At 40.3% G+C, this 23,962-nt stretch overlaps 2 protein-coding genes across 3 annotated transcripts in view; both read right to left on the bottom strand.

The window, feature by feature from the left end:
• Positions 1 to 7,737, bottom strand: part of mag (myelin associated glycoprotein) — a 30,417-nt gene extending 22,680 nt beyond the window's left edge. Inside the window, exons 1-2 of the mRNA XM_085423604.1 lie at positions 7,687 to 7,737; positions 7,489 to 7,613 (exon numbers count right to left, since the gene is read on the bottom strand). The gene's annotated coding sequence lies outside the window, so the exon portion shown is untranslated. The remainder of the gene's footprint in view (positions 1 to 7,488; positions 7,614 to 7,686) is intronic.
• Positions 7,738 to 8,475: 738 nt separating this feature from the next.
• On the bottom strand, positions 8,476 to 23,876 carry lsr (lipolysis stimulated lipoprotein receptor). Of its 2 annotated transcripts, XM_085423607.1 has the most exons (11): positions 23,683 to 23,876; positions 22,203 to 22,532; positions 17,661 to 17,780; positions 17,312 to 17,368; positions 16,196 to 16,342; positions 14,910 to 15,098; positions 14,642 to 14,695; positions 13,460 to 13,576; positions 11,269 to 11,566; positions 9,324 to 9,774; positions 8,476 to 9,123 (listed from the first exon to the last, which is right to left on the bottom strand). In XM_085423607.1, the coding sequence occupies exons 1-11, from the start codon at positions 23,720 to 23,722 to the stop codon at positions 9,088 to 9,090; spliced, it is 1,839 nt and encodes a 612-aa protein (XP_085279733.1). In that variant the 5' UTR covers positions 23,723 to 23,876; the 3' UTR covers positions 8,476 to 9,087. The 2 variants fall into 2 exon arrangements, with proteins under 2 accessions (XP_085279733.1, XP_085279734.1); XM_085423608.1 differs by lacking the exon at positions 17,312 to 17,368.
• Between the last annotated feature and the right edge of the window lie 86 nt (positions 23,877 to 23,962).

Consider the following 23,962-nt stretch of genomic DNA (forward strand, 5'->3'; position numbering starts at 1 on the left):
TAGACAGAACCACAGCACTGAAACCACTCTGACCAAAGTGTTTAATGACATATGTCTGAATACAGACAGTGGAAAAATGTCAGTCCTAGTTTTACTGGATCTCAGTGCAGCATTTGATACAGTTGACCACAACATATTACTCAAACGACTGGAGAACTGGACAGGTCTTTCAGGAACTGTACTAAACTGGTTCAAAACATACGTAGAAAACAGGAAATACTTTGTATCAATAGGTAACTTCACATCTGAGCAGACAAGTATCACATGTGGAGTTCCCCAAGGTTCCATCTTGGGACCCCTTCTGTTTAACATCTACATGCTCCCACTGGCACAGATTATAAACAACAACAAAATAAACTATCACAGCTATGCAGATGACACACAAATATATATCACAATGTCACCAGGAGACCGAGGCCCTGTACAGGCTCTTGGTAAATGCATTGAGGAAATCAATGACTGGTTGTGCCACAATTTTCTCCAGGTAAACAAAAACAAAACTGAGGTAATAGTCTTTGGCGCCAAAGAAAAACGATTACAGGTCACCAGAGAACTTCAATCTATACATCTAAAAACCACAAACCAGGCGAGAAATTTGGGTGTAGTGATGGATGCAGACCTAAACTTAGAAAAACACATTAAGACAATAACAAAGTCAGCTTACTATCACCTCAAGAATATATCAAGGATAAAAGATCTGATGTCTCAACAGGACCTGGAAAAACTAGTCCATGCATTCATCTTTAGTAGGCTTGATTACTGTAACAGCATCTTTACAGGTCTACCTAAAAAATCAGTCAGACAACTACAGCTCATTCAGAACTCTGCTGCTCGAGTCCTCACTAAGACCAAAAAAGTGGACCACATCAGTCCAGCTCTGAGGTCCTTACACTGGCTGCCTGTCCGTCAGAGGATAGACTTTAAAGTTCTGATGCTGGCCTATAAAGCTCTGAATGGTTTAGGACCAAAATACATCAATGACCTCCTGACCCAGTATGAACCATCCAGATCCCTCAGGTCATCTGGATCCGGTCTTTTATCAGTTCCCAGAGTCAGAACCAGACACGGAGAAGCTGCATTCAGCTTTTATGCTCCTTATATCTGGAACAAACTCCCAGAAAGCCTCAGATCAGCTGAAACACTCAGTTTATTTAAATCCAGGTTGAAGACTCACCTGTTCTCAGCTGCATTTGAATAAAGCACCAAATCCACACTTTAAGCTTAAATTTCAAAACTTACATTTAACTACTGATTTTATCTACTGTTCTGATTTTATCTGTTTTGATTTTATATACTGTTGTTTGTTAATTATTTAGTTAGTTTATTTGCTAGTTTATCATGCTTTTTATTTGTTCTTGTTTCTAATGTCTCTGTAAAGCACTTTGAATCACCTTGTTGTTGAATTGTGCTATACAAATAAACTTGCCTTGCCTTGCCTTGCCAAAACACCAGTCAGTCAGAAGTGCCAGCTTGATGCCAAATCTGGGCCAGACCTGTTTTCTGTAGGCCTGGGCCACATACACCAAGCCACAATCAAGCCAGATATGGCATGCCATCTATGCCAGGCCTGTCCCATATCTGGATGACATACGTCTTATCATGCCAGAAGTCAGCCAGCAGTGCCGACTTGATACCAGATCCTGGCCAGACCTGCTTGCTATGTGGGCACTAACACACACACAGACACAGTTACTTTACCAACTGACCCCTGACCCCTGAACTCCTAAGTGTCCCGCAAATCTCATTCAGGGATCCACTCCTCTACTTCAATGTCACTCCCTGAAAGCTCACTTTTCTCACTTTCTGAGGAAAGGAAGTGCACATTCCCTTGGTTTCCTTCCATAAAAGGTATTAAGTCCATGTCATGTAATTATGAGTAGATTGTAAATGAAAAAAAAATTGACTATGATCATATAAATGCACACAAACACATCTCTACACACATATGCAAATGCATTATATTGCCTGAAAAAACTTGGGCTAACTGCACAGTGTTGCCTTGAGGCAACGAATGAAAATTAACAGTTTTACTGTATAAATAAATTTTAAAAAGTAGAACAAACAATCAAATATGCTTCTTAACATATTCATGCACATACAAGTATTTTTAATATACATTTATTTCACTATAAACATGTAAAATAGTGCCTCCTAATGGAGATGTCTCTCATGTAGTGCAGCTTGCAGAAAGGGGTCCTCCCCCCCAAAAATGAACGTCACACCACCTTCAACTCATCATTTTATTGGATAGAGATGTGTCTGGTAGCATTATTTGAAGGAAAAAAAACAGTGTTTTTTTTTTTTTTTTGAAGGGCCAGTGTAAGGCATGAAAATGTGGTTTGTTGCCTCAGGGCAACGATATGCTGTAGAGGGTTAAGATATGGTAATATGGCAAAATCGCCAACATTACGGTCAACAGAGCATAAAACAGGATAGGTCAAACTATCAGACAGGTCGCGAACAGGCCAACCACTGAGTCAAGTTGACTAAGCCACTGTAATAGGAGTGTCCTTGACATCCAAAGCATCAGTGATAATCCCTCACAGCGCAAGAAAGCATGGTCGAAACAGTAAGTGAACAAAAGGTTGCTCTACAAACTGTGTTGTCCTATCAACAGTGGGACCCCTGCTTCCCTTCCAGTTATGATGCTGCAAAAGACCGTGGCAAGTAAAGTAAAATGTAGTTATTACCACAGGAAGAACAAAAAACAAAAACTTACAAAGCAACTTAAATGACTTAAATGATTGTAACTGTACTGCAACTGCATTCACAAATATTCACAAACCAGCCAGCTGAGCCTTATTTTATTTAGAGGAGTTGTGTCAGATGTGTAGCACGGATGATTGCTACTGTCTTTGCCTTTGATCATCTATCAGGACTCATGAAGACCAGATATTTACTAAATGATGTGTCTGAAGAGTACAGTGTAACAAATATTACTAAATTGGTAGTGAAGTGGTATAAATGGAGATTAAAATTCAGAGTTTTCTCCACCGGAGCATTTTGTACATATAACAAACAATGCACATTAGCATCATTTGTTAGTGCCATGTCAAGTGTGCCTGATGTGGGTGTAATATGAATATTCTGCTTATTGGATTTAGACAAAAATGCCAGCCAACTGCCTCTGGAAGACCTCTGGAGATACAGAACACAGGCAGAGCATGAAAAACATTTAAAACAGGCTACAAAATGCTCACTTTTTCATAGATATGAGAAAGAATATCAAGATAATTTAAAACATGTAAAGTTACACATGTTAAAATGCACTAAGACCTAAAAAGAAAGCGGAAAAGTCAAAGTAAGTTGTGCATTTTCTGCATAGGAATTACATTTTGACCAATAAATTAGCCCACATGTTGTTTCTTGTGGGTTGTAATATATATACACGTTTTGTTTTCCTGGTTAGCAAATGTATGTTTTGTTCTTTTCTTACCTCCATTGTAGCTATCTTTGTCACAGTACTTAAATAAACAAGTTATAACACATTTATATTGCGTGCTTTTACTAATATGCAGCGACTCTATCTGATGAACTTGAACTGCTTCACTTGAGATTACTGTGCATGTAACTGGTTTTCTCAAAGCTGGATCTCAGTATTGAAAAGAAACCATGAGTAGCATCACAACTGTAATATGGTTTGCAGTTTAAGTAGTTCTGTTTTGTGTATCCCAATTAAAACAATGGTGGCAGATGTTTAAATATGGTTTATGCAGATAATTAAAAGTCTGAAAAGTGGGGATGTTTATTATATTGAATGAAAAACTTTACAATTTTACATATACATATAAAAATAAAAATAAAATTTTAAAAAACAGCACGCCCCTGCGGGCGGTTTTATCCTTCAAGCTCGGGTCCTCTACCAGAGGCCTGGGAGCTTGAGGGTCCTGCGCAGTATCTTAGCTGTTCCCAGGACTGCGCTCTTCTGGACAGAGATCTCCGATGTTATTCCTGGGATTGGGTGGAGCCACTCGCCTAGCTTGGGAGTCACCGCACCTAGTGCTCCAATTACCACGGGGACCACTGTTACCTTCACCCTCCACATCCTCTCGAGCTCTTCTCTGAGCCCTTGGTATTTCTCCAGCTTCTCGTGTTCCTTCTTCCTGATATTGCTGTCATTCGGAACCGCTACATCGATCACTACGGCCGTCTTCTTCTGTTTGTCTACCACCACTATGTCCGGTTGGTTAGCCACCACCATTTTGTCCGTCTGTATCTGGAACTCCCACAGGAGCTTAGCTCAGTCATTCTCCACCACCCTTGGGGGCATCTCCCATTTTGACCTCGGGACTTCCAGGTTATACTCGGCACAGATGTTCCTGTACACTATGCTGGCCACTTGGTTATGGCATTCCATGTATGCCTTGCCTGCTAGCATCTTGCACCCTGCTGTTATGTGCTGGATTGTCTCTGGGGCATCTTTACACAGCCTGCACCTGGGGTCTTGCCTGGTGTGATAGACCCCAGCCTCTATGGATCTTGTACTCAGAGCTTGTTCTTGTGCTGCCATGATTAGTGCCTCTGTGCTGTCTTTCAGTCCAGCTTTGTCCAGCTACTGGTAGGATTTCTGGATATCAGCCATAGTGATGTGCGGATCAATCCTGAAATATCGATTCCTCCGATACCAATCATTTATGTTCTAGAATCGATTCTCACATTAAAATATCGATATTTTAGTACTTTAGGGTAAATTTGTAGTTTGTCATTAACAGGAACACAGTGGAAAGAAACTACATCATTCGGATTGTCTACATTCAAAGGAACTAGTGCGCCCCAGCCGAGACTGCAAGACCAGACTGACCAACCTGTGCACTGCCTGGATTGATTACAAGAAGGCCTATGACTCAATGCCCTACAGCTTGATACTGGAATGCCTAGAATTGTACAAGATCAATGGGACCCTAAGAGCCTTCATCAGGAACTCAATGGGGATGTGGCGTACAACACTAGAGGCCAACTCCAAGCCCATAGCACAAGTCACCATCAAGTGCGGGATCTACCAAGGAGATGCTCTGTCCCCACTGCTGTTCTGCATAGGCCTGAACCCCCTCAGTGAGATCATTAACAAGACTGGCTACGGATACAGACTACGGAACGGAGCAGTTGTCAGCCACCTCCTGTACATGGATGACATCAAGCTGTATGCCAAGAGTGAACGAGACATCGATTCAGTGATCCACACTACCAGGCTATACAGCAATGACATTGGAATGTCATTCAGACTGGAGAAGTGTAGTCGGATGGTAACAAAGAGATGGAAGGTAGTCAGAACTGAGGGGATTGAACTACCAGAAAGCAACATTGCAGACATAGAGGACAGTTACAAGTACCTGGGGATCCCGCAGGCAAATGGGAACCATGAAGAGGCCGCTAGAAAAGCTGCAACCACCAAGTACCTGCAGAGGGTCAGGCAAGTCCTGAGGAGTCAGCTGAATGGTAAGAACAAGATCCGGGCCATCAACACGTACGCCCTGCCCGTGATCAGGTACCCTGCTGGGGTAATAGGCTGGCCAAAGGAGGAGATAGAAGCCACTGACATAAAAACAAGAAAGCTCCTTACCATGCATGGAGGGTTGCACCCCAAGTCCAGCACCCTGAGGCTTTACGCTAAGCGGAAGGAAGGGGGCCGGGGACTGGTGAGTGTCAGCACCACAGTCCAGGATGAGACAACGAACATCCAAGAATACATTGCGAAGATGGCCCCAACTGACCGAGTGCTCAGCGAATACCTCAGGCAGCAGAAACCCAAGAAAGAGGAGGTAGACGAGGAACCATCATGGAAGGACAGGCCCTTGCACGGTATATACCACCGGCAGATAGAGGAGGTGGCTGATATCCAGAAATCCTACCAGTAGCTGGACAAAGCTGGACTGAAAGACAGCCCAGAGGCACTAATCATGGCAGCACAAGAACAAGCTCTGAGTACAAGATCCATAGAGGCTGGGGTCTATCACACCAGGCAAGACCCCAGGTGCAGGCTGTGTAAAGATGCCCCAGAGACAATCCAGCACATAACAGCAGGGTGCAAGATGCTAGCAGGCAAGGCATACATGGAACGCCATAACCAAGTGGCCGGCATAGTGTACAGGAACATCTGTGCCGAGTATAACCTGGAAGTCCCGAGGTCAAAATGGGAGATGCCCCCAAGGGTGGTGGAGAATGACCGAGCTAAGATCCTATGGGACTTCCAGATACAGACGGACAAAATGGTGGTGGCTAACCAACCGGACATAGTGGTGGTAGACAAACAGAAGAAGACGGCCGTAGTGATCGATGTAGCGGTTCCGAATGACAGCAATATCAGGAAGAAGGAACACGAGAAGCTGGAGAAATACCAAGGGCTCAGAGAAGAGCTCGAGAGGATGTGGAGGGTGAAGGTAACAGTTGTCCCCGTGGTAATCAGAGCACTAGGTGCGGTGACTCCCAAGCTAGGCGAGTGGCTCCACCAGGTCCCAGGAATAACATCGGAGATCTCTGTCCAGAAGAGCGCAGTCCTGGGAACAGCAAAGATACTGCGCAGGACCCTCAAGCTCCCAGGCCTCTGGTAGAGGACCCGAGCTTGAAGGATAAACCGCCCGCAGGGGCGTGCTGTTTTATATACCTTTAAATTACTTCGTATTGCTCAATTAGCTGCTTGAGGCAAGCAGTCTCAATTGCGTCAGAAGAGTTTACTGATCTTACCTTAAAACTGTAATCCATGATTTTCTCTGGATTTAAGATTCCCTCGCAGAGTTAAAAACAACAACAAAAAAACACCTTCACATTAGAATGTGTGCTTCCTCTTTCAGCTGTGTGGGGGGGCCCACAGCAGATTATCCATCTTATTCTATCCCTACCACCTGCTTTCTTAACTATCTCTCAAAAACACTCCACCTGAGCTGTCTCTCTGATATACTCATTTCTCACTGCCCTCAACTCCCTCAATCTTACCTGCACTCACTTCTTCACCTCTATTCACTGTGCGTTGGCTTTACTAACTGGCATCTTCACCATTCCCCCTGCCTCTCTCTCAGTCACATGTTAGGTATTCTCACTGTTTTAAAATACTTTTAAATTACCAAATCTGTAGAAAATGCAGCAGCTGAGTCACTAATAATGCAGTCACAGAGAGCTAATAATTAATAATAATAATAATAATACATTTTATTTGAGGGCGCCTTTCAGAAACCCAAGGACACCTTACAAAAAACACAATTAATAAAATTGGGGGGAAAAAAGAAAAGCAAAAAGCAAAAGCACCACAAACCCTACACAAAGCGTTTGGATCTTGTCTAACTTTAGCACCAAGTTGGAAGGCCTGGCAAAAGTTGCATCAAAACACTTCTCATTCAGAGTGACAGATTGTTTACTTGTCAGAATTAGATTTTCTCATTAAGTGATAAGAGACCAAATATGGCAACTAAGATTTCAACATGACTTCTTGCCGCAAGCACGTAACCACTCTGACATCTGACACTGTGTGATCAAAGGAGGATCATTTGCACAAACCTTGGCCACTGTAAACACCCTTAAGGAACCTCAGTGTGTTGCTGAACACCTAGGAGGATGTAGTGTGAGGAGGATACATCACCGATGAAGTAGGGACAAACACAAAGTGGCAGAAATCCAGAAACCTGTAGAACAGGGATATTATTTTATAGAATCTATTCAGGTGATCTGACATAAAAGTTGGTTTGGTCTTCTTACCTTTTACTCGTAGTGAAATCTTTTTTTAGGTGAAGGAGGCAAAGACTGCGGACTGGCTTAAAAAAAAAACAAACAAAAAAAAACACCCCCCCAGCTTGCGTCACTTTAAGAGCGGACCACTGAAACTTGACACTTGTCTTATGTTAAACCTATAGTATGCCCCTACAAGTCAGACATTCTTACTTATATTTAGCAACCGTCAGAGGAGCCACTGGCAACTGAAATAATACCATATCTGAAAGATGACGCAACACCTCTGAAATAAATCCTATCTTTATTAAGTCTACATTTCAATTATGTTGAGACAGTCAAGGAGGCAGTGACTAAAGTCTGGATTATTATTCAACACTGTGATTTGTGATGTTTGAATAGGTCCCTCACACACACACTGGTATGATCTTAAATCATGTTTCTATATCTTTTTTCTTTAAAAAAGAAAATGATGGTTTCGTTTACACTGTACCTTTGCTTCTGTTTGTAGCAATATATTGTAACAAAAACAATGACCAAGAAGATAGTTTTTAACATTTCTTCTTTTAAGAGGGAGAAACCAAAATACTTATCCAGTACTAAATTCACAATGGTACAAATAAATAATAATCTCAATATGATCATCTCTTACTGAACAACAAGCAAGGTTGATCAAAGTCTTAACATTTCTAAATCTAATAGGAATTAATAATTGTTGGACAGAGAAAATGCTGCATTAAAACAGCATCACTGCTTCAGCATACCATAAAACATAAGATGGTGGCATCTAGTGGTGAAACACTTTTAGCTCAAACAATGTGGCCTGGCAAGAAGATCTTTATTTTAAAATTAGATTTCAACACATCAAAATGAATATTTGCAGTAAGATGTTTTTCCGGATGCCTATGTACAACATACTGAAGGTTAAAATTGCAATTTAGCGTTAGAAAGTCTCTGGAGTATTTTGTTCCACGAGGAATCTAAAACGAGTGAACACAATAATACGACAAATAACAAAAAAGCTAGACAAATTCCTTTAAATGCACACAGATTCATATAAAAAAGTCACTTTACTTTTCACAAATGCAAAAACAACAGACATCCATAAAACTGCATTAATACCTGCATCAGCTAAATGAAACTATATAAAACTTCTGAATATGTTTAATTGTTGAGATGAGATATTTTTAACTATCTAAAAATAAAATTATGTACACTGTAAGGCACTTGTGGCAGCCAAAATATTGTGTACATGAAAAGGCAAACCTCGTCCATTTTAGAAAAGCATACAATCACATTTAGGAGTAATTATGACATTTTGAAATCAACATAACAAATTAGCAGTGCAATAAATATTTACAGTCGCTCTCTTGTTTTTTTAAAGATCAATGCTGCATCCTTGTTGTACTTTGTTCTCTTTAAGTTTTTATTTCACACAACCAGGCTCTCCCGACTCACAGCTCCATTCTGCAAAACAAGAAAACTCATTAACTCACCCAATAAACTAAAACAGACTCTCTTGATAAAAAACAAGCAATGTGTCATTGGCCCTGAAGATGTATTAATAGAGTAATTTCAGTAATGACTTTTGCCTTTTCATAAGAAGTAAAAACATAGATTATCATCAAACCAATACACTTACAGCAATCTCAACTTCTGTGACTCACCTTGCGGAGGTTGCTTTTCTTTTCATCTTCACTGTAAGGCGGTGGTGGTGGAGGCGGGTAGTCATTGTGCCGGCCAGGGTTTCCAGAGGGTGGGTTCACAGGTAGTGGAGGTGGCCCACGTGCCCCCCTCCCCCGATCTGAGCGGTCGCTCTCGCTGTCCAATCGCTCCTGGCTCTGCGCCCTCTGCTGCTCACCCATCCTCTTCCTCTCCATGGCTTCTCGTAGAAAACTGTCATCGTAATCCTCACGCCCGCCCCTTGCACCACCACCATACCGGCGATCCCTCTCCAGATCCATTATATCGTCACGACTGTGGCTGCGCCGTCCTGGGAGATCCCCGTAGGCTCCACCCTCTCCTCTCCGGCGATCGGGGGAGTAGTCACGACGTCTGCGGTCATCATAGTCACGATCATAGCCATTCCGGGCGCTGCTGCTCCACCCATCATCAGAGCTAAAGAAACACAAAACAGCACATTGAATTTGCTGAACTGTTTTCAGCTACTGTCGTGTTCCGAGTCTCACTTTAAAGTTCAGGTGATGTTTACAACCAAACATTGCATCTGTAATTGGTAACAGGTTAACTACTCATGATACTGTGACTCCACATGGGATGGAGGTTATGGTTCCCAAATGTCCGTATGTCTTATCAACATTACATATAAATATCTTCTTTGCTCAAAAAAAGAAAAAAAAACTAAAGGAAAACTTTAGATCTGTATACAGAACTGGGTATACATACTAGACTGGATCATGTGCTAGGAGTGAAACGATACCAACCACATCGCTTGATGGAAATGACGATTATCAACCTACAGAGATAATGTCCTCCATGCCTTCTCCAGACCCCTCCACATCTCTCATATATGAAAAGAATTTAGGTGTTTATTTAAATATCAGCTTCCATATGAAATATATACATTACATCTTAAAGAACAAAGGAGCATGAAGGTACAAGGGTGCAGACCACAGAGCTGTCGGAATGCTACTACACAATCCCAGCAGAAGAGGTTACATGAAGAAGATGTGGGAATTATGGAATCTTCTATACCTGACATCTAGACTAACTGTGAAACAACTAGTAGTTCAGTGTAACATCTGGAAGAGGCAACTGATATCACAACTAGAGATCAATGAGGTACAACACATATGCTATGGACGGGGGTGGGGGGGAAGGACATCAAGTTTGAGATTGGGTACCAAGGTCCAACAACAATTAGTGCGATGAAGGTGTTGAGTGTTGAGAACACGACAAAGAAATAAATTTTGAGCTTATGACTAATAGTGATGTCTGAAATCTCTGTGAAACTTTACTAAATGACTTGCTGCACATATCTTCAAACATCAAGCCGATGACGAAAGGTAAATGGTGTGATATGCTAATATGGATCCTTTCTTTAGTGAGCTTGTGTGGAAAGTACATGCATCACTGAAGATGTAAACCACAAAAAAAAAAAAAAAACTAGGGCAAATTTATCAGCTGCACTTTGTCATCAGGCTAAATTAGTTTACAATTCCCTTCACTCTGATGAAACACATTTGGAAATTACCTTGAGCCAAGGCTTAACTAGGCAGACATAGTTGATTGTTTGAACAAAAATGACACAAGACCTGCTAGAATTTCTGTGCCACGATATCTAATTTATTCTTATATATTTAAGTTTGATAAAGTGATAACATTGTGATACTGAAAGGTTGCGGTTGAACTGACACTATGTGTGGGTGACTGAACATTTCAGTTAAACAATTTGCACATGTCTCTCTTTACTTTGAAATGGTAAATAAATGATCCTGTAATGAGAGATATATGTACATGGTTCATCTTTACACTAAGACAATTACTGTGAAACTTCAATGATGCTGCACATGGTACAGATTATGCTGAAAAAAAACTGCTAAATGATGTGATGATGGCAACAAGGAGGTTACTCGAGAAACTAACACTCACCCTCTTCCTCCTCTGGAGTCTGGGCGGCGTTGTGGTGGGTAGTCGTCTCTGGGGTATCGCCGTCCAATATCGTCAAGATTGTCCATCGAACGGGAACGTACGTGGTTCTCCATGTAACCTCTTTGCTGCGGGTAATCATCACGGCGGCGGCCTTGCTGGGAAACGCTGCTGATGGTGCTCATAGCTTCATCATGGTCATACACTGTGGGGAGATGCGGGGGCTGGGAACGACCTCCACGGTTTCGAGGCTCAGATCCACTACTGTCGTGCAAGGAACTGACTTCAGTCATGTTGTCCACTAAGACAGGAAAATTGAAAAAGAAATGCAGGTCAGACGAAATAAAATTAAGTTTAGTAGAAGGATCAGAAAAGTAACAACATGAAAGCTCTGCAGCTATCAATGCGCCACAATCAGTAACAATTGTTGTAATTTATGTACCGTAATTGTCGGGCTATAAGCCGCTACTTTTTGCACAAGCTTTGAACCCTGCGGCTTTTAGTCAGGTGCGGCTTTTCTATGGATTGTCCATGATTTTTGTGATATCGTAAGAGGATTTGTTTTGTTTGTTCCGCTGTTGTACGACACTACAACGTAGTGCCGTACGAAGTAGCGCGAAAAACAAACTTCAAAGTACCGCTACGCATTCAGTGGGAGGCGTGGATGATGAGCGGCGATAAACTTGCAAAAAGCAAGTTATGCCCAACTCCACCAGTGGATTCTGACAGCGTGGAAAAGTGTGAAAACATCCACGATCACCAACGGATTTCGAAGGGCTTGACTGCTGCATGATGGAGAGGAGGACACCGCCACGGCCCTTCTGAGGGTGTTCGACTCTGACACTGACAACGAGGATTTCTTTGGTTTTGAAAGTGACAACGAAGGAAAGAAGCTGAGAGTGGATGGAGTGGATGACGAAGCCACCCTGAGCCTGTTCGTATCCGACACTGGAGAAGAGGACTTTGGTGGTTTTAGTGCGCAGGAAGAAGAGAAAGATGGTGGTGAATGACTGACTTTTCTTCTTGTTAAAGCTGTGTCACTGCACCTGAGCCTAAAAGGTAGTCTGAATCTATTTTTCTGGTGTCCTGTAGGTTATTGTTATGTACTACATTTTAACTCTTTTTATGAAGCACAGTACATGTTTTGTACTTGTAATTACCACTACTTTTTTATATACCTAAAAAGTTATGCAAATATGTACCCATAACTTCTTTTTCAAAATATTAATAAAAGTGTCTCCAAACAGCCATCTCTTTCCTGACAATTCGCTTTGTGCATATTCTCTTACATATGATAAGTCAACATTGAAACACCTGTGGCTTTTAGTCAGGTGCGGCTAATGTATGTACAAAACGGGATTTTCCCCTGATTTTAGCTTGTGCGGCTAATATTCAGGTGCGCTTTGTACGTACATGACTGCAGAATGTTAAAATTTGTTCCTGTGACATATTGTTTTCTGGGTAACATTTACCAGCTACAAACCACAAGTGCGGAAAGTGGTAATGACAAATGAAACAGGAAACACATGACATCACGTACTGGTTTTTCCCCATCACAACCACAATTCCAGAGTAAGACAAGCAGTCTCTCTCTGTCTGTTCTAACAACACACATTATTATTCTCTCTCTCTCTCTCTCTCTCTCTCTCTCTCTCTCTCTCTCTCTCTCTCTCTCTCTCTCTCTCTCTCTCTCTCTCTCTCTCTCTCTCTCTCTCTCTCTCTCTCTCTCTCTCTCTCTCTCTCTCTCCTTAAATTATATGACCATTATATATTATCAGTCCATTAAAACTATTAGATAGACAGTTATATCAGTTTAGAGCAGAACTATTAGTATTATAATTAATTAAACAAAACAAAGAATATTTACCATTTGGCTTAATTGTGTCAGACTCATGTCAGACAGAAAATCTTGGAGTTAATTTAGCATTTACATTTATCCGACTTTCAGTTGGCTTCAACGATCATAATCTACTGTATTATTTAACCAAATTGTGAGGACGAAAACCAAAGTTAAGATATTTATCTGCAGTTATTTTTATTTTTATGATTCATGTATTAATATATATTATCCCTGTTTAATAAAGAAAACCAAAACCAAACCAAAATTCAACCAATCAATGTATATAGGACTTCCAGCCACAGAATCTAATATAGTCTGCCACACAGGAATAATAGGAAGCAATCAGTTACTCACCGCGCTGATAGTTGCCAGGCCTGGATGGATCCATATTGGCAAGCTCCCTCTCCATATAGTAAATGGCACGCGTTGCGTTCCCGTCAGGGTCCACCTGGATTCGAAAACCACTGCGAGCTGAAGTGAGGAGAATAAGTTCAAATATAGTGAATGATTTCAGCTTCTTTCAATATTTGCATACTCTTATCAAAACCATCAAAAAATGCTTTCATATTTGTGACAAGTTGAAATCCCTTTATTGCACAGGCTTGTCATACTTTTTTTTTTTTACTTTCATATGCGCTGCTTTGTTTATGAGAAGCTGTAAATTATTGACATTTGATTAAGAGTATAATCAACAATGATGTTTTGTTTACAAAACCTTTTTACCAAAAGTGATATTTTTTTCTGGGTGAAGAACCGCCAAAGTCAGCATGATGCTATTAGAGGAACTAAGAGAACTATAAAATCTTTATAATTTTGTCAGTTTTGCAACATTAGAGTAAATATAAGCTTTGACAGCACAATTCTGCTCTCAGCGCATGGAAAACAAAATTATTTGCATTAGATACAATTCACTGCTAATCTATATTTTACATATAACTTTATGTATAAAGACAGACATGCAACAGTGAGACCTGAACGAAGTAGATGAAGCACACTGCCCTAGCAACATGCTAAGCTAATATGCATCAAAAGGTGTTCTACAGACTTAAAGTGGTGTTAAGATATTTGAGCTCTTCCAAAAGTAGATGCATAAAATCCTAAAATATAATAAAATGTTTAATAAATGTATACAACAAAATCAAATTATCAATTTTACATTTAAAAGAGAACTTCAAACACAAATATCCACGGATATAAAAAAATGTGAACAGACTAAGCAGCTGTGTCACACAAATACAGTTTTTTTTAAATGCACACATAATGTGAACATAACCACATCAAAGTAAGATGAGAGTAAGAATGCAAAGAATCAGTTTTAGGTGAGGTGAGGTTTTAAATGTATCTTCTCACTTTAAATTTGGTTTATATTCATAATTTACCACATATAGTGAGGGAATTCCTCAAATCTGAGAGATAATACTGAAAAAAAAATTACCCCACCCACATAAACAAAAAAAAAAAAAACATTCACACCGCAGTGTACTGTTTGGGTGTGGGTGGGTTAATTCCTCCCCCCAACACACACACTCTACTCACTGTTGTCCCCTCGGTCTTGCTCACGTAGCAAAGGTACCTGGGAGCCGTGTCCCACTACATAGAGAACAAAAACAAAGCAAATTTGAACAAGCACTCCACAAAGCTAATCTCTGCACAAAGTAAAAACCTCTGCGTTGTTATTATGAAACTCATATTCAACAGTTAACTGAATTTTCCTACTCATGGCTGCAGAAGTACAACACATTATGAAAACTGCAACAGACAGTAATCATTGTGAACTTTCAGGTTTGTAATTTGTATCACCTACCTGAGCTGGCACCATCATATTCATGACCGTAACCACTCTGAGGCAGCTGGGCTCCAACCCCATTAGGTACAGGAAGTAGAGGCATACCAGGCTGCATGTATGGTGGCTGACCATACATACTCTGAGCATAGAGGGTGGAAGCATATTGATCCCCCATACCTTTCTTTACTGCTTTTCCTGCCTCATACACTGCAAGACAATGGAACAGAGTTGGTTTTAAGCATGTTGGTGAAAGATGACATCAACTGCTGGAGACTGTAAAATTATTAGTTTAAAATTTGTGATTTTTCTGTTGAGAGTTAAAACAGAACAGATAATAGTTTACTGTCTTTCCATTAAATAAATAGAGGTATTCTGTTAACCCTTTTAGGAAATACCCCAACTTCCCATTGAGTCAGTGTACTTTAAAAACCATGCCCACTGGAGGGGAAAACAGTCTGGCTTACAAACATGCAAATGAGGGCTGAAACAGTAATGCATTACCTTAAACTTGTTTTTTAAAAAAATCTAAAAGAAAATGACTTTTCCAGTTGAGTATTTCAGTACCTGAAGTCCAGCTTTTAAAATATGTTAACAAGATGATGCTGTTGGCTGAGCATTACATGCACTCTACTAAAAGAGAAGTTGTCAAAATGTTTCCTCTGTTTGATTTATTAGTATAGGCTCCCACCACAAAATAAGCTCACAGTCATTTTCTTTTCTCTCTTTTTAAATTTTTTTTTCTTTTGCTAACAGGCAAAATTGACTAGGAGGCACCCCCAAAACCTTTCCCCTCCAGTTTGTTCAGGGTTGTCTCGATAGGAAACCAAACTAAAGTTAACCGTTTCCTGGCTTGTGGATCATATTTACATTTTAAACATAGTTATGGAAATTTAATTAATAAAGCCTCTGGGGGTCAGGCTTCCTGCAATAAATTTAAAGCTGAATGCTCATCCACTTCCCACCATCTAACTGTGTGTAATGTGTGTGAAACAGACATAGTGAAACCAAGTGACATAAAATCACTGTTACTAAAACAATGTGACCAATACATCAATGAAAAAAATTCAACCCTCCCCTCCTCAAAAAAAAAAAAAAAAGACCCACACACAAATTTGTGCAAGCTGGCGTAAAAGAACTCTCCCTATAGTGAATTGTACGCTGTACTATTAAAGTTATGATCTCAAAACGCACTGATACTCAATGGAACAGACGCATTTGAGTCTAAAATGGGATTAAACAGTAATAATAAATGTGGTTAAAGAAAGTTATGCACAATTTTATTGGCTTTTCCGTTTGATACTTACATGCTCGTGGACAGCAGCAGCGATCTGGGCAGCAGGGGCAACTGACATAACAGCAGCAGGTGTGTGGACAACACTGACACCAGCAAATCCCAATCAAGAGGACCAGCAGAAAGAAGCCAAGGACCACCAAAACAACCAGGAGCCAGTCTGCAAAAGACCAACAATTAAATGCATTTGTTTAAAGATTTAAGATTTGACATTTCTTCTTCAATTGCTGACATAGTCCAGGAGAAAAAAAACACATGAAATTCATATGAACCTGAACTACAGCTACAGTGGTCCACATTTCCTTTATTTGTGTATTACATCAACAACAGAAAACACCTATACTGTATATGTAAATGCATCTTAACAATAATAGTCATAACAGACGAGACAGTTCCACAAGATAAGACTTACATGCCATTTTTGTCATTTACATAAACAACACATGTTGGCAACCATGGTGACTTTTAAAAGGTTTAAACCGGTAAAGCCGGTTCACAAGTCTATGCATGCAGCTCATAAAAAAAACAACAGAGAAAGAAGACACTGTATATTGAAATGAATCAACTAAAATGCAAACTGTGTTAGCAGTGTGAAAAACATAGGGCTGTGTACACAGAAAAGGGAATGAGGGCTGAATGTACTTTGGTAACAGGCTCCCTGTACTCACACTGAAAGTTAGATATACAAACATGTGAATTGAGTCACACTAAAGAAAGAAAGAAACAAAGACAGATAACAGCATAATGGGATATTAAGGATGCCAGTAAACAGCAAGTAAAGCAGAGCAGTGCATAAACCTATATTTCTACCCAGAACATGATGCCTGACCCTTAAATATAGCAGCCTGGTTTCAAATTGAGTCACAGTTTCTTCCTATATGTAAAGGCACTTCTGGAGTGTGACCTTAAAAGGAATTTATCATGTGTCAGATAATTTTTTCTAGCAAAATGAGTCAAGAGTGGTTATGTTTTTAAAAAAGCACACAAGCCAATTGTACTCTTGCAAGGAATTACTCATTACTCCAACCTCATTGTTACGCTCCTGTTCTTTAAGGTTAAACCTGATAGTTCATACGCCTCTACTGTGGGACTGAAACTTGACTGAGCTATATCAAGAGGCTTGTACTACCTTCCATAACCAGTAAGTCAATGCCAGGCAGGAGGTCAGTAGAATTTGACTTTCTCTCTGTGAAAGAAAGATAAAGCCACAATTATTTTTATGTGGTCTGCTTTTGTTACCTGCAACCTGTGACTCTAAAAACCCTTTAAGAACTCAACCTGTGATAAATACCCTCCTATCCTTTCAGCCACTTGAAAAATATGTCACGCCAATGGTTTTGTGCATTTGTTCTCAAATATTCTAATGTGTAAGCACAATATTGTGGATGGGGGGAAAGAAATTGAAAGCAAAATGAAGAAGTGTCTGCATAGAGTATACCTGTACCTGAATGCAGTGGCTATAAATGGAATTAACTTACCCAGTACAAGGAGCTCTGTGTAGTCTTCACTATTTCCTGTAACATCTTGAGAAGAGATGACAGAACAGAAGTAGACACCACTGTCTCCCCATGCAGTCTGTGCGATATTCAGGTCTGCATCTATGGGTAACAATTAATATTAGTACATTTTTTTGTCATTGTTTTTCGATAGTTGTTATTCAAAAACTGTGGGTCTACCAGATGACCCTCAAATACATGAACTATACACTACCAAATTCAAGCTGCCCCTCAAGAGGTATGTGGTTTAATTGACTCAGTCAAATCAATTAAAACATTAGAATTTTTTTTTTTACTTTTTTCAAACCACTGAATATTTTTTAAGACTCCATTGCTCATTTTGAAGGCCCCAGCAAGTCAGGTATCCAGCTATGACTAAGCACTCAACTGGTCGTTGAACAGGACACGTGCAGGGCAGCTGGGTTGGTTCTGCTCGTGGGTTCTTTCTTTTAAAAGGAAGTTTTTCACTTGTTATCAGGTAGTTGCCCAAAGAGGATTGTCTGTTTCTTAGGGTTTTCTTCTGAATAGTGTGGGGTCTTTATCTTGGAGTTAACAGTACCTTGAGTTGCCTTGTGATTTATTGCAATATAAATAAACCTGAACTGAAATGAATTTATATCCATCACCTTACTGTGATTTTTTTCTAGAATTATATCTACTCAGTGCCCATCATACTTCAGCACATTCTAACGTACAGCAAATAAACAGTACAGCTACAGACTATTGTTATTAGCAATTCATTACCCTGAGATCTATCAAAAAAAAGAGCAGCAACCTAGCAGCACTGTTCAACTTATAAGAAAATGAGTGAGCCCATCAAAAATACCCATGTTTCAAATCAGTTTGAAAACAAACAAACAAACAATTGGATTGAAATATGCCATCCCTTTTGTATTGAAAATAAGAGTGAAATAGATCTTTGACAAAGTCACCGATTCTGTTCATAATTTTTATGGACAGAATTTCTAGGCAAAGCCAAGTGGTGCAAGGCTTTCAGTTGGGTGGTCTCAGGATCTCATCTCTGCTTTTTGCGGATGATGTGGGTTTGTTGGCCTCCAGCTCGCCTTGGAATGGTTCACAGCGTCAGCATCTCCAAATCTGAGGCCATGGTCCTCAGCCAGAAAATTGGTGGAGTACCCACTCCGGGTCAGGGACGAGTTTCTGCCCCAAGTGGATGAGTTTAAGTATCTCGGGGTCTTGTTCACAAGTAACGAAAGAAGGGAGTGGGAGCTCGACAAACAGATTGGTGCGGCAGCTGCAGTGATGCGGACACTGTACCAGTCTGTTGTGGTGAAGAGAGAGCTGAGTGTAAAAGTGAAGCTCTCAATTTACCGGTCGATCTATGTCCCTACCCTCACCTATGGTCACGAGCTGTGGGTAGTGACCGGAAGAACAAAATCGCGGCAGAAATGGGCTTCCTCCAAAGGGTGACTGGCCTCTCTCTTAGAGATAGGGTGAGATGTTCAGCCATCCGGGAGAGGCTCAGGGTAGAGACGCTCCTCCTCCATTGAAAGGAGCCAGTTGAGGTGGTTCGGGCATCTGACAAGGATGCCTCCTGGGTGAGGTGTTCCAGGCATGTCCCACCGGGAGGAGACCCAGGACATGCTGGAAAGATTATATCTCTCTGCTGGCCTCGGATTGCCTGGGTGTTGCCCTGGAAAAAATGGAGGAGGTGGCTGGGGAGAGGGAGGTCTGGGCTTCTCTGCTTGGGCTGCTGCCCCCACGACCCGGCCCCGGATAAGCGGAAGAAGATGGATGGATGGATGGATGGATGGTCAGACAGATCTTTGCATAGTAAGACTTAAGACTACAGAACAGTAAGATTCTTTACATTAGTATTCTTTCTTTTCTCATACAAATTCAGTACATCTGAACAGAACATATAATAGAAAAAAGTGATATATAGCTCTCATGTAATGTGAAACTAGGGCTGTTCGATATAACGATATACAGTATATCGGATGACGATATAAAAACATCTGTGTTTCATTTTACGCTATCATTTGTTTCATGGTGTTGCAAAATAAACGTTTATGTTTCATCGTTGTGATGGTCATTGTAGTGGCTATATTGATTTCTTAAAGTTCTCTCTTTCTCTTATATTTAATTTAAACACACTACGGATGGACAAGCGCTTGTTTTTATGCTTTGTCATTATCAACAACGATGGTAAAACCATTGCGTGTCCGCTTGTTTATTTTCCACATAAACCTTTCGCAATAAAGCTCAAGATCCTGTTGAGACTTTTCAAAATAAACTGAATCACATGAAAGAGTAGAGCTGGGCGATATGAGATTTTTTCATATCACGATATGTTTTTTTCATTTCAGGCGATAACGATATCTATCACGATATAAGCCAAATAACTATATTTGTAAGATTTAAATGTGCCGTTGCTCACAAGTAAAATGTGAAATAATCAGCAGCTTGTTTTTATTTAAATATTTATTTCCCATAATAAGTTCAACAGGGTAGATGTACTTAAGGAACATGAGACTTTTTCAGATAAATAAAGGCAAATATTGCAAACTACACAAAAGGCAGCCGCTAAAGCGTTTAAGCTTCAAAATAGAACAAACGAAACAGACTAAATTGTCAATTCCACTTAGAAACAAAATATTAATTCTAAAAATAAATCTTAGTTTGTTTTACAGAAGAACAGACAAAACTGACTAACTTTTGTCAATATCAAATAAACTGAGAACTAAAAGGAAATTCTCAATCTCTCCTTGTTGTATAGCTTAGCTTTTCAAACTGTTTTAACAGTTACTTTAGTCTGACAAAAGCCGAATGACGAATTAGCGCTTCCAGTCAGAGACTGAGGCTACGTCCACACGTACACGGGTATTTTTGAAAACGGAGATTTTCCGTTTTCGTTTTAAAAAATAATCCCGTCCACACATAAAGGCAGAAATGAAGGAAAACGCTGCTATGAACATGCCAAAGCAGCAGGTGGCGCTAGATTCCTAACCGTGCAGAAATGTTGGCCAATCAGAAGTCTAGAAGCCTCGGTGGGAAAAAGTAAACAAAGCTGGGGCATAGAAGCAGAACCGAGTCGTAAGTGTGGACGGACAGTAACTGTGTGTATATGTAAGCATTTAAACACTGCAGAGAGTAGAATTAACAGTATTGTAGAAATTCATTTCACCGAAACAATAACGTGGCGCACAGTGTGACGCATGCACCAGTTTATTGTATTTCCAGACTTGCTTTCGGCACAATTTACAGTGCACGCTACTCTGTTTTTTGTCAGACTTGAAATAGCCGAAATACCTTCACCCTACGGAACTTCTTTGGCTCTTCCGTTCGACAATCTCTCCGGCATTGGAACCATCGTCTGTTTTCTCTTCGGTCACGCTCGGTTGATTTTTCTAGTCGGCACACTCATTTCCTCCATTACGCGCTGGCTCCATTATCCGCTGGCTGCTTCCCAAACAAACACACGTGCGGCTTGGCACTTGTGCTGTACGTAACAAGTCACGCGACGTGACGCTGCGGCTGTGATTGGTTCGGCTCTGCGCTACTTAATTTGGATTGGCTGACCTTTTTTTTTTTTTTTTTTAAAAGAGGACAAGAGCGGCGAGGTCTATCGCGATAGCTTAATTTCTCTATCGAGTAAAAGTTATATCGCGATACATATCGTTATCGTTCTATCGCCCAGCTCTATGAAAGAGTATGCAGAGTATTTACGGATGAGAAGGAAAAAAGAGCCGCCAGGTGCTAAAAAATAAACCTTAGACTCAAACGTTAGAACAGGCTTTTCCCCGCAGCACGCCGTGTAATAAATACTCACAAAGAAAACAGCGGCCGTTACAACTTATGTCTAAAAATATATCGTTTCATGCATCGGTTCAAACACTCGACTCCAGGTACACGACGCCCAGCTGGAAACACTTCACGAGTCGAGCTGCCCGCGATTCACAGAATTTACAGAAAATGTAAATTTTTTTGTGCTTTGTATCGTTATGACGTTATGACTTTATGATAGATGTCTTATATTGGGATATGAGATTTTGGTCATATCGCACAGCCCTATGTGAAACTACTGCAGAGACAGGCAATTTATTTTCTCAAGTGGCTAAATGAGAACCTGGTACTGTTGTGAAGGGTCCCCACCATTAAACTGAACTCAATTCTGCTCAGTATTAATTCAATCTTTTTAAATGTTATTGGTATGGCCTTCCACAACAGACCCAATTTCTCTTGTGGCCCCTTAGGAAAATTAAATGTACACCCTCGCAGTGTTTATGCATTTTCCAGATTAATTACAACAGAAGAAGGAATTACTGACAGACATCTTGATTCATGCTCAAGCATCCGGGTAAGGAAATCCCAAAATGTTGAGCTGTTCATCTGCATGTAGCGTTTTAAGTGGAAGAAATATTTCATCACTCATCCAAGTTTTCAAAATGCTATGTCCAGATGAACAGCATCAACATTTTGGTACTGCTTACAGACTAACATGTCGTGCCAAGGCTGTTACATATCTTAATAGGATTTCAGTGTATTAATTAACCAACTTACTGCCGGTTATGCTGATCTTGCGCTCCTGGTACTCAGGGCCAAGGGTAACTGCAGTGCCTTGCTTGGAGGCCACTATTCGCACTGTCCTCTGGTTGTCTGCACACTCAATGGTGGGGTTATAGTTGGGGTTGTTTTGAGACAGAATGTTGTCTGCACTGCTGGGATTGAGTGCAGCCTGAACCGGGTCCCGACAGTAAGACTTATACTTCCACGTTACAATAGGGAGCTGAGTGGCCGTTGTCTGATACTGACAGGTAAGGGTGACAGGCTGGAAGAGAATGACGACATACCTCTTGGTAGGACATTGAACTGATACACCCATAGTGGATTCTAGAAAGAAAACAAAAATATAAGTTAACAATGAAGATTGACACAAATTATGTATTATTACTGTGATTATCATGATCATGTTTCTGACATTTAAAAAGAGGCATCCTACATCCTCTAGGCGTGGCACGAGCCAAACACCATTTCTTCACTTCTAGTATCACCGAGAGTACATGTAATGAGTCACCTCATCTGTAATGAGTCTGGCTGCATGAGCTCCAACCACTATAGCTTTAGATTATGATGGCTACGTTCTGATAACACAGAACTACAATTAAAGGAAGTTTTGAAGTCTATGTCATGTCTTTACAGTTAGTTAAAAAAAACTTTTTTATCCAAGTATGTGATACTTGAAGATGTTGACTAGTTAGTGATAGTGACATTATAATTCAACAGGTTTACTATATACAGCCCTAAGTAAGGCCCGGATGCAGCCCTCAACAAGCCTTAAATCACCACACATGAGTTATAGTGGACGTTTTTGTTTATAAGAATGCAACATCATACAAAAACTACTCGGCTCCCTCCGCTTTCGTCTGCATTTCTACTGCACTTAATTATGAGTTATATTATTTTATCCAAAGGCTATGCGTTGGATACCAATTCGGCTTCCTCTCAATCAACTTCAGTTCCCCAATATTTAAAGTTTACAAATAAAACCAACACCAACCCACAAGGCTTCAAAAAGGTGTATTTAGCAAAACAAAACCCAACAAAAAAACCCTTTTCTACCCGCATTTTTTTCAACTAAAAGTTTGTTTTTTGTAAATATGTCGAATAATAACAATATCAGTAATAATAATAATAACAAAAGAATTACTTTGAAAATAGGATTCATAAATTGTTTTATTCATATTAATCTATTTTTTATTTTATTTTTGTTTGTCTGCGAGTGCATTATATTAAAAACTACCGAGAAGAAAGAGCCATTTTAATTTTATGTCCCAACAGGTTGTTTTAAAATCCTTGTTGTCAATTTTTTAAAAAACGTTTTCCCCCAAAACACAATCGTTAAAAGACCTCAAGCCATCAGTACAAGAAAAATGCCCACAAAAAGTTATAATTTTGGAAAAGCTAGAGTATTTAGAAAGGCGGTTTGTATGTCAAAGTTTCCCCGGCCCCCACCCTGTTTGACAAATACAGGCCAACTTACCTGTCGCCATTAAAGCGGCGAAGATTATCGTCCAGAACATGTTTAATCTTGCTTCCTCGCGGTCTCGGTAGACTTAAGTATTTTTAATTCGTAAATATACAAACAAAAACGTATTCAGGTACATGTAATTTTCCTCAGACAGATAGTAACACCTCCATTTTGCGTCTTTGTGTGTTGTAGACTTGGGAGGACCCGAACGCCCCGCAGGTGTATGCCGAGACAGGTTGCGAAAAACGGGGACGTGTGTAAGTCGTTGTTTTACAGGTGGTTGCTGATTTTT

This window comes from Rhamphochromis longiceps, linkage group LG11, assembly GCF_057381845.1.
Source record: "Rhamphochromis longiceps isolate RC_006_pf linkage group LG11, R_longiceps_female_GT1.1, whole genome shotgun sequence".
Lineage (NCBI taxonomy): Eukaryota > Metazoa > Chordata > Actinopteri > Cichliformes > Cichlidae > Rhamphochromis > Rhamphochromis longiceps.